At 48.9% G+C, this 11,311-nt stretch overlaps 1 protein-coding gene across 1 annotated transcript; it reads left to right on the top strand.

Moving 5' to 3' along the window:
• Nucleotides 1-4,123: 4,123 nt before the first annotated feature.
• On the top strand, nt 4,124-8,030 carry LOC308530826 (general transcription factor II-I repeat domain-containing protein 2-like). Its single transcript, XM_081107554.1, has 2 exons — nt 4,124-4,488; nt 5,872-8,030. The coding sequence occupies exons 1-2, from the start codon at nt 4,414-4,416 to the stop codon at nt 7,432-7,434; spliced, it is 1,638 nt and encodes a 545-aa protein (XP_080963680.1). The 5' UTR covers nt 4,124-4,413; the 3' UTR covers nt 7,435-8,030.
• The last annotated feature ends 3,281 nt before the right edge of the window (nt 8,031-11,311 follow it).

Genomic DNA, 11,311 nt, shown 5'->3' with positions numbered 1-11,311 from the left:
CCCAGCGTCCCTGGGGCCTGTCCTACCCTTGTGTCCTCTGGGACCCACTCCCCTTCAGCCACCGAGAGGCTCCCTAAGTCCCCCACACCCTCCTCTTCCCTCTGCATATCACAGAGCCTGCCAAGCCCCACTTTATGACAAAAGTATTTCCAGTAACATCAGGAAGTGAAATGAACAGTATTAGTGGCCAGGAAAGAAATGCAAACAGTGAACATTTTCTTTTCTTGAACCTCATTCATATGAAGTCATGCTGGCAAAAAAAGAATTTCAAAATAAACATTACAGTACAAAAGAGAAAAAATGCACTGCTATTTATTCAAAGTTTTTGGAAAGATTCAAAGTTTGAATGTGGGTCCTTTGGTTACAGTTTGCTGTAATAAAACTTTATGTAAATAATTGTGAGGATTTTTTCTTTCTTGAAGAGAGAGAGCCTGGGAGGGAGGGAAGAAGGCGGAGGGAGGGAGACAGGGTCCATGCCTGCAGGTCGCATTGCCAATGGCTACTTTACAGGAAGGCTCAGCCCAGAGTCGCACCTGCAGACACTGGGCCCTGAACACTTGGGGGTGCCCTACAACCCGCCCCCTCCCATCAAGATTTAGGGCCAGAGCATCAAAGTAACATTACCTCCTCCTGCCCTGGTTCCACTGGGAAGACCCTCCCACCCTCGCCCCCAGGCGCCCAGTTCTCCCCTGGCCCGGGGCCTGCGGTCTGGAGCACGCTGGGGGGGGGGGGGGGGGTGATAAGCCGGGGAAGGAACGGAAGTGGCGGGGGGATGTGCAGCTATAAAATCACATTTGATGGAGCCGGGCCTGAGTGCGGGAATGTCTTGCTTCCTAGGCGGGTGCTGGGAGCATCGAGTTTCATTTCTTTGGTTTTTGTTTTCTTCTAAACGGACTCTTGAAGTAGATGCACATGCAAAGCAGTACAAACCACACACGCAGAGTGAGGTGAATTTTCACCACCTGAACACACCTGCGCTCCCAACTCCCAGACCGAGAAACATTCCTAGCCCCCCTGGCAGGCCCCTCCCCTCGAGTTCACCAGCATTCTGACTCCGGCTGCACAGATTGCTTTTTCCTGTCTTGAATTTTGTATAAATAGAATCAGAAAATATATTCTCTTTAGTGACTGGCCTTTTCCGCTCAACACAGCGTGAGACTCACTCCTGCTACTGTGTGTAGCTTAGGCTGTTCTCATGGGGGTGCGCGACCCCACCGTGGGGTGCCCAACTCACTTACCCACTCCCCGCTGGGAGGGAGGGAGCCGGCGGGAAGGGGGAACACCAGTGCCGAGGTCCTGAGGTGGGAACGTGTCTGGTGCAAGGAGGTTCGTGTAGCTGGAGAGGAGCAAGCCCGGTGGGGAATGGGGGCGACGAGGTGAGGGGGGCACAGGCCACAGTGGGGACTCTGGCTTTCACCTTGAGTCAGATGGAGCCCCGGGAAGGTTCTAAGAGGCGAGGGACCTGATCGGACTTGGGAAGTCTGAGTCCCTCTAGCTGTAGGAGAGGAGAGCTCCTGGGGGCAAGTGCAGGAGGGGAGGCAGGGCGGGGCCCATGGAGGGAGCCAGGGTGGGAGCCATGGAGGGAGCCAGGGTGGGAGCCATGGAGGGAGCCAGGGTGGGAGCCATGGAGGGAGCCAGGGTGGGAGCCATGGAGGGAGCCAGGGTGGGAGCCATGGAGGGAGCCAGGGTGGGAGCCATGGAGGGAGCCAGGGTGGGAGACAGGGTGGGAGCCATGGAGGGATCCAGGGTGGGAGCCATGGAGGGAGCCAGGGTGGGAGCCATGGAGGGAGCCAGGGTGGGAGCCATGGAGGGAGCCAGGGTGGGAGCCATGGAGGGAGCCAGGGTGGGAGCCATGGAGGGAGCCAGGGTGGGAGCCATGGAGGGAGCCAGGGTGGGAGCCATGGAGGGAGCCAGGGTGGGAGCCATGGAGGGAACCAGGGTGGGAGCCATGGAGGGAGCCAGGGTGGGAGCCAGGGTGGGGGACAGGGTGGGAGGCAGGGCGGGACCCATGGAGGGAGACAGGGTGGGAAACAGGGTGGGGGACAGGGTGGGGGGCAGGGCGGGGGCCAGGAGTGTTAGCCTCAGAAGGCATCGTTTCTGCATGTGCTTAGTGATATACTGAGTTTACTTTTATCTTCCTACTTTGTGATTCTATTGTCCCCAATTTCTCTTTGCGTTTCTCCCTCTCATTACAAATGCTCTGGAGTGACTACATTTTTTTGTTTTGTTTTGTCTTGTGATTTCTTTCTCGCTCTCTTCCTTCTACTAGTTTGCGATCTATGCATCGTTTCTATTCTTTTAGTAGTAATCCTTGAAATTTTACCACACACTCTTTTAAAAGTCAGGTGTTAAGTTTAACCCGTAGTTGAATCATCATACCGAACACTTCCTGGGTTATAGAGTACTTGATCTTTTTTTAAATATGTTTTTATTGATTTTAGAAAGAGAGGAAGGGACAGGGATAGAGAGGTAGAAACATCAATGAGAGAGAAATATCGATCTGCTGCCTCCTGCACGCCCCCCACTGCGGATCAAGCCTGCAACCCCCGCATGTGCCCTGACGGGGAATCGAACCAGGGACCTCTTGGTTCATGGGTTCATGCTCAAGCACTGAGCCACACCGGCCAGGCCAAAGCACTTTATCTTATCTTTATCTCCCCAGTTCTACTTATATTGAGATTGTTTTCCAGACTTTTACAGTTTTCATTTTTTTTAAAAAAAAAAGCTATTTATTTGGAGATAATTTGAAATATACACACAGACAAAAGCAAAACTAAGATAGAACAAAGAACACATACACTTTTTACTCAAATTCTATGAACAGTTTTACTCCATTACTTTTTTATTTTCTCCCTCTTGCCCTTGTTTTTCCCTGTGTCATTTGAGGCTAAGTTACATATACCATGGCCTTTTACTCCTAAAAACTATGATGTGTATTCTTTTTTAAAAAAAATATACCTTTGATTTCAGAAAGGAAGGAAGAGGGAGAGGAGCTAGAAACATCAATGATGAGAGAGAATCATTGATCAGCTGCCTCCTGCACGCCCCCCACTGGGGGTCTAGCCCGCAACCCGGGCATGTGCCCTGACTGGGAATCGAATCCAGGACCCTTCAGTCCCCAGGCTGACGCTCTATGCACTGAGCCAAACCAGCAAGGGCGTGAAATCTTATTTTAATCCTCACGCATGGATATGTTTTTATTGATTTTTTTTAGAGAGAGTAGAAGGGGAGGAGAGGGTGGAGAGAGAGAGAAAGACAGGAAGGAAGCATGAAATCTTACTTTAAAGAGCTGCTGTGTGAAGGAAGCAAGCTTACAGAAAGGGCACCATTTCTCTAGGGGGGGACTGTTGGGTTGGGAGTTTGTACTCATGCAGAGATACATCCATGTGCTTTGACTCTGGTAATTGCCTTGTGAGCCTGTAACGGCACTACATTCTCCCGTAACTAACTAGATGTACAGTAAATTTCTGTAAATTGAATCCATGCTTATGAATTAGCATGTGTTCTGAAAGCTTCAAAAGTTTTTTTGCCATCAGGTTAATTTTTCATCTCTCCCTCATGCCTGGTTCTCTCTGACACCTCCTGACGAATTATTACTGGACTAATACATAAATTCACATTTAATCAACTTAGGGACACTGCAAACAAAAACAAGGGCTTTGAAGTCACCCAAACTTGGGGAGGAATCTTGGGTCTCCCACTTTCCGGTTAGTTAATTTTTCTGACTCCAGTTTCCTCGTCTGCAAAATGGGGCTACCTGCCTCCTAGGAACGTTTTAGAAGGACCCATGAGATGAGGTATAACTTATTTGCTAATTTGTTTTGCTAATTCCCTGCGTTCCCTTCTTACGCATGGCACGCCGCGTTAGTGGTCTGGCTACATTCAAGCACTTATTCTGGGCTGGAAAAGTCCGGGGCCCAGAGGGAATAATTTACCTCCCGTTCGACTCTCCCAAGATGTCGGCTCCAGCTTCCACATGAAGACAGCTGTGCCGCTCTCAAGATGGCGACAGGAAGTGCGTCATTAGGATGCGCCCCGGAAATTTCGCGTTAGGCGAAGCCAACGAGCAGATTCTCGCGAGAGGTTACGTCAGTCCCATCCGGGCGTCGTGTGAACTGCAGCTGGTTCCGAAGGCGGAGGTGGGACCGGAGGGGTGCGGGGTAGGTTGGGTGGCGACAGAGCAAGCCCGGGGGTCGCCGGGAGCTAGGGAGACAGGGAGACCGGGTTTCGGGGTTCTGGAGGTGTAGCGGGTGGTGCAAGGAGGGACCTTTCGGGTTCACGGTTGCCAGAATGAGGCTGCCGGAAGTGCGCTAAGAGGCTTTTTTTTTTTTTCTCTCCGGGGAAACAGGCTGGGGGGTGGGGGGGATTGGGGGGTTCGCTGAGCCCGCCGTCTTTTCCCTGCAAGAACAGAATATGTCGGACAGCGAGGACAGCAATTTCTCTGAGGAGGAGGACAGCGAGCGCAGCAGTGACGGCGAGGAGGCCGAGGTCGGTGGCTGGGACGCGGGGGGAGGCATTGAGGCGGGGACAGGACCCGGGCAGAAAGGCCCCATGGGAGCTGGGGGGGATCAAAATGAGCCCTGGTTTATGGGACTTTCAGGTTGTCGGGGGAGAGAAGGAGGCAAGCAAGGGACAGGTACTGAGCCAGGGATGCTCCAGGCACAGTGAGGTGACGGTGATGTGGTGAAAATGTTACGGGTTCACTCAGCGAGATAGACCACCGACTCAGAATTTAAATGTAAGAGCCTTTATGAAGCTGGCCAGCTGACCACAGTCACAGCACCCTGCCGAAGCAGGGCTGACCTGCAGCGCTGACTGCAAGAGTTACATTCTATTATTGAATTCTGTGGAGGCCCAGAGAAAAATGTGTCTTTCAAAGTCTGGGCCCCCAATATGGAGGAAACTCTCTTTATTTATACTTTTCCCAGTCCTTTGTCTCCCAGATTTGGAATGAGACTTCCGGGCCTTCTGAGAAAGAAGGCCTGCGTGCTGGGAAGGGGCCATGAGACCATATCTCAAGGCCTGGCCTGATGTCAGTACCTTCCTATCTATGTGTTTTAGGGACAGACAGCACAGCATGACCCGTCTGGCCAAAGCGCCAGATATGCAGCCCAGCACAAAAGGACCGGGCATACAGTAAGCCAGCCTTGGGCAAACTACGGCCCGCGGGCCGTATCCAGCCCATTCGGCTGTTCTATCCGGCCCGCGGAGCCGAAAGAGCAGAGGGTTCTCCTGCTCTCCCCTCTGCTCCTTCACCAGCAGCAGTGTTAACATGGCCGCAGCTCCTTATTCTGAGTGGGTGGAGTCATATCCGCCCATTCAGTAGAAGGAACAACCTCTCAATCTTCCAGAGGCTCCTTGTAATGCCCGCGGACGCGTCTCCCGACATCACCCTGGGAATGCGGAGACACGCTATCGTGGTGATGTAGGGAGACACGCCCCTGGAGAGCACAGTATCAGAGCCTTTCTGAGGTAAGATTAAGAGCTCTACTCAAACACAATTTTTTCCTGTTCCCACATTCTGTACATCACAATGACTTATTAATAAAACAACAAAGACTTTCAGTTGTAAAAATGCATGCAACAGGGCATTTGTGTTAACATGCACCACTGCACATTAGCATCAACGCAAACATGATGGAAACCTGTGTACCCTGCATTAACCCTAGCTGCGCTGCATTGCAGTACTGCACCACACTGCAACGGCAGCACGGCTAGTGTGAACGAACCCTAATTCAGTGGGTTGAACAAAAAGATTGTATAGAAATGTGATGAACTAAAGATTTTATTACAAAATCGCTTAATTACAGGGTTTCAGAAGTAATTGGACAAATGAAAAACTGAAAATCAAATGTTCATATGTAATTACAGGCTCAGCAAAATGTCTTTCACAGACAAACTGCAATTCAAGAGACAACTACCAAAGCAAGTTTTATGCTATTATTCAAATTAGCAAAAGCTAGCAAACCTCTCTCTGAAGGCGAGTTTTTGAAAGAATGTATGATAGAGACAGCAGGTCTCTTGTGTCCAGACAGCAAAGGCAAATTTGAAAAACTCAATTTATCGCGCAGGACAGTAACTCATGGAGTGGAACTGATTGATGAAGACTTGGCCAGCAAGTTAAATAGTAAGGCAGAGTTCTTTAAGTTTTATTCACTAGCATTGGATGAAAGTAATGACGTAAAGGACACTGCTCAGCTCTTAATTTTTATCCGAGGGATTAGTGACAATTTTGAAATTACGGAGGAGTTTTTAGCCATGGAGCCACTGAAAGGAAAAACACGGGGAGAGGACTTGTATGACCGGGTGTCTACTGTCATCGAGAAGATGAAGCTACCATGGAGTAAACTTGCTAATGTCATGACAGATGGATCTCCAAATTTAACTGGAAAAAATGTTGGACTGCTAAAAAGAATTCAGGATAAAGTGAAAGAGGAGAACCCTAACCAAGATGTTATTTTTCTTCACTGTATTATTCACCAGGAATCATTGTGCAAGTCTATATTACAACTTAATCATGTTGTTAATCCAGTCGTAAAGCTTCTTAATTTCATTCGAGCAAAGGGACTTCAGCACCGTCAGTTTATTAAGTTTCTGGAGGAAACTGATGCGGATCACCACGACTTACTTTACCACTCTCGTGTCCGCTGGTTGAGTTTGGGCAAAGTTTTCCAGCGAGTGTGGGAGCTCAAAGAAGAGATTGGTGCATTTTTGAAATTAAAGGGGAAGTCTGACGAATTTACTGAGCTGAGTGACAAGAATTGGCTGTGTGACTTTGCATTTGCTGTAGATATATTTTCACATTTGAATGAACTAAATGTGAAGCTACAGGGAAAAGATCAGTATGTACATGACATGTACACTAATGTGAAAGCCTTTAAATCGAAGCTGATTTTCTTTTCCAGACAAATTTCAGACAAAGTCTTCACTCATTTTCCCACACTAGCCACACAGAAGGAGACCATCCAAAACGTGAAGAAATACAGCAAATCACTGGATGACCTGCATGCAGAATTCTGTCGTCGGTTTTCTGATGTTGAAAAAATTGACCAGTCACTTCAACTGGTGGCCTGTCCTTTGTCACAAAACCCTGAAACAGCACCAGAAGAGGTGCAACTGGAACTCATCGATCTTCAGTCTGACTTTGTCCTAAAGGAGAAATTCAGCTCTCTTGAACTAAGAGACTTTTATGCTTCACTTAATGAAGCCACTTTTCCAAACATCCGGAGGATGGCACAGAAGATACTGGTGCTGTTTGGTTCAACCTATGTTTGTGAGCAGACAGTTAGCGTCATGAACATCAACAAAGCCCCTCACAGATCCAGCTTAACTGACGAACACCTCAGATCTATCCTGAGAATAGCCACAACAAAACTAACTCCAGACTTTGATGCATTAGCTAAAAAAGGAGACCAACAACACTGTTCCCACTGAAGTTGATGTTTTATTTATTTATTTTTATTTATTTTTTTAAAATATATTTTATTGATTTTTTACAGAGACGAAGGGAGAGGGATAGTGAGTCAGAAACATCGATGAGAGAGAAGCATCTATCAGCTGCCTCCTGCACACCCCCCACTGGGGATGTGCCTGCAACTAAGGTACATGTCCTTGACCGGAATCGAACCTGGGACCCTTCAGTCCCCAGGCCGACGCTCTATCCAGTGAGCCAAACTGGTCAAGGCACTGAAGTTGATGTTTTAAAGACCAAAAACCTTTCAACCCAGTCTGCATTGCCATCTACATCTACGTCCCGGGCATAATTTGGAAGTTGCACTAAAGAAAATGTTTAATTTACTGTTTACACATTTTGTTCTTTTCTATTTGTTTTAGTTTTAAATTATTTTATTATATTTAAGTTTAATTTGAAAGGCTTTTGTACCTTTCCTTTGTTAGGCAATTTTATTTTGCCTTTGCCATCTTCAATATAAGGTATGTTATTGTGCTATGATTCCTCCATTTTTTGAAGTTTCAAATTATAATAATTAGTGTTTACATTCTTCTTGTTAAAATGTTTGAAATGAATAAAACTATTGAAATAAAAAAAAAAAAGACCGTACCCTTTTATGTAATGATGTTTACTTTGAATTTATATTAGTTCACACAAACACTCCATCCATGCTTTTGTTCCGGCCCTCCGGTCCAGTTTAAGAACCCAATGTGGCCCTCGAGTCAAAAAGTTTGCCCACCCCTAGGATAGAGCGTCAGCCTGTGGACTGAAAGGTCCCTGGTTTGATTCAGGTCAAGGGCATGTACCTTGGTTGTGGGCACATCCCCAGTAGGGGGTGTGCAGGAGGCAGCTGATTGATGTTTCTCAGCGATGTTTCTAACTCTATCCCGCTCCCTTCCTCTCTGTAAAAAAATCAATAAAATATATTAAAAAGAAAAGGACTCCAGAGCCAGACTCTGCCACCTAGTAGCTGTGTGATCTTGGGTAAGCCTAACCTCTTTGTGCTTCAAATGAGGAAAATGGAGATGATAACAATGCCCATTTCATAGGGCTGATGGGATAAATGAGGTGAGGTATATGTATACATACCTGGTACATAGGAAGCACTATTGGGCGATGATGATGGTGATATGTGATGACAACGACAACTATGGTGAGGACCTTAGTCTGGAGACCAAAGGCTGGAAGGTGCTCGCTGATGATTACGCATCAGCCACTGGGGCTTACGGGCGGCTTGAGATGACCGGCAGCGGAGCTGTGGCGCATGTGCTGCAAGCGGTGACTTCCTGGACTGTTTCCCTCTGGACATTCCAAGGGCCCTACTGCACCGGGGTTGGAGATGTGGGGGGGGGGGGGCGCGCGGTGGCGCGCAGCGGGGAAGGCATGATAAAAGCCAGATCCTTGGCACAGCCACCAGGTCCAGTGGGGATGAGAGGGATGTTGGGTTCTCAAAACCTCTCCCCAGCCCACTCCCAGGATGCTTAAATTCCACCTCAAAGTTTTCCTGCACTGTTGGCCACCCTGTCCCCATTCCTGGGACATTTATACAGCCACGGGGGTCATGGAATGCCCGCCGTGGGAATGTTTGGGAATTTGCTTACAATGTTTGTGTATTTTCTTCTGTGAATGTCCAGAGCTTTCCACAGATTTTCAAAGGGATCTAAAACCCCAATAACTGTTTGGAACACCATCTCTTCCTCCAGGAAGCCTTCCCTGATGTTCTCTCAGACTGGGTCAGGTGCCTCCTCTGATCGTCCCCATCCCGCCCTGACGCTCTGCTTGTGCCTTCCCTGTCTGAGCACAGATGGTCATGTCTGGTGATGTGTCTATGTCGCTACTGAAGCTTCATGAAGGCAGGGACCAGGGATTAGTGATGCACCAAAAATGTCACCAGCATTGCCCAACACAGGCACTGACATGCCAAAAGAAAAAATATATATATATTTAAAGATATCTGCCTTCCTTACCTCTGGGCCTTTGCAGATGCTGTTCCCTCCACCTGGAACACCCTCCTCCACGACTTCATCTGGCTCATTTTCGCACACCTTCAGGTTTCAGCTCAGATATCTCCCCACCAAGAGCCCTCCCAGCTCTTACCCCCAAGGTTGATTTAAAGTTTGTGTTCCAAACACTCACTTATTACAAAGCAGATATAGAGAAAATTTGTTGAATGAATGACTGAGGGGTCAATGTTTGGGCCAGGTTCCCTGATCAGCTGGAGGGTCGCTTTCTGACACCTTTTTCTAGAGTTTTCTTTTTCTTTTCAATGGTTTTGTTGAGCTATACTTTACATACCATACAGCTCACTCATGTACAGAGGGCAGTTCAGTGGTTTTAGTAGAGGTGTGCAGTGATCGCCCCTTTGTGGAGATCTGAGCCCCTCCGAGTCTGACTCCCTCCCCGCCAGGGCCCCTGTGCTAGGTGTTTCTCACTGTCCCATTGAAGGCAGTGGTTCTCAGCCTTCCTAATGCCGCGACCCTTTAATACAGTTCCTCATGTTGTGGTGGCCCCCAATTTCATTGTTATAAATTTAACATAGTTAAAGCATAGTGAGTAATCACAAAAACAATATGTAATTATATATGTGTTTTCCGATGGTCTTAGGCGACCCCTGTGAAAGGGTCGTTTGACCCTCAAAGGGGTCGCGACCCATAGGTTGAGAACCACTGCATTGAAGGGGCTAGAGTCTGGCTCCTCCCCAGCCAGGAGGATCAGGAAAAGAACAGGACCTAGCCATCTGCCCTTTCTGTCTGCCCCCCACCTCCCAGGGCTCACCATTTCCCTGGAGGCCGGGGCTATGCTAACGGTCACTGAGCCCTTGCTATGTGCCAAGTGCAGTGCTAAGCACTGGCCACAGGGGACAATTCCTATAACCACCAACAGCCTGTAGACTAGGCCCTACGCTAGCATCCTCCAGGTGGCCCCGTGGGAGCGACACTCCTCCTGAAGCGCTGGAGGTGCACAGGGGGCTGGGCAGGAAGGAGTCCCTGTCCGCCATCACACAACTTGAGCTGTACCTGGGAGATTAAAACTGGTGGCTCATGGGCCAGATATGACCCACAAGGTGGTTATAAAAAAGATTATTTTAAATCAGGAGACTTCTCTCTCTGTTTCGCTCCCTTAAGCAGGTCGTGGACCCTCCCCTTTATCCTGCACCTGCCTTATCTTGCACGCTCTACCTCATTCACCTGGTCCCATGAGCATTTGCGCTTGAGACCCTGACAGTAACGGGTGGAGAAGACGCAGTTCAGTGCCAAGGAGCCCCCACTCCTGACCGTCCTTTGTCTCCTGAGATAATGCCCAACAGGCTGTTTTATGTTCTTTTTGGGGGGGTGTATTTTGGACTCTCGACATGGCCAGGAAGTAGGCGGCGGCACTGGGGACTCCCTGCTGGGTATTCGATCCTCACGCGCAGCTCATTCCAGCCTCCCCAGGACTGCCACTTTCTGCTTTTCACAGCCAACGCTGTCGCCCGGGCCTGGGTTTACCCCTCCAGGCAGCCCTGCCCCCACGTCCCACTAGTCCCAGAGTAGCCTTTTACTTCTCTGGGGAGCCCTCTGGCTGGCTACTCCATCCCATTCCTTCCCGGGAGGGGGAAGAGACAGCGCCTGCGGTATTTATTGGGGGAGTCGGTTCTGTAGTTAAAAATCCAGAGGCAAGATCTAAACCGAGATTAGAGAGAATGAAACAGATGGGGGGAGGGGGGGGGAGAAAGACAAAAAGAGACTAAAAGAATCAGGCAGAGAAAGTGTAGCAGAAAGGAGACAGAGAAGATAGAACAAAGAGAGAGACAGACGGAGGAGAGAGACAGGTAGAATACGCGACGGAGGCGCGGGAATGAAGAGCCAAGGAGCCCGGGAT

This window comes from Myotis nattereri, assembly GCF_964212035.1.
Source record: "Myotis nattereri genome assembly, chromosome: 15".
NCBI classification, from domain to species: domain Eukaryota; kingdom Metazoa; phylum Chordata; class Mammalia; order Chiroptera; family Vespertilionidae; genus Myotis; species Myotis nattereri.
The sequence above is the reverse complement of the archived record's forward strand: the minus strand, read 5'-3'. Positions and strand labels throughout refer to the sequence as shown.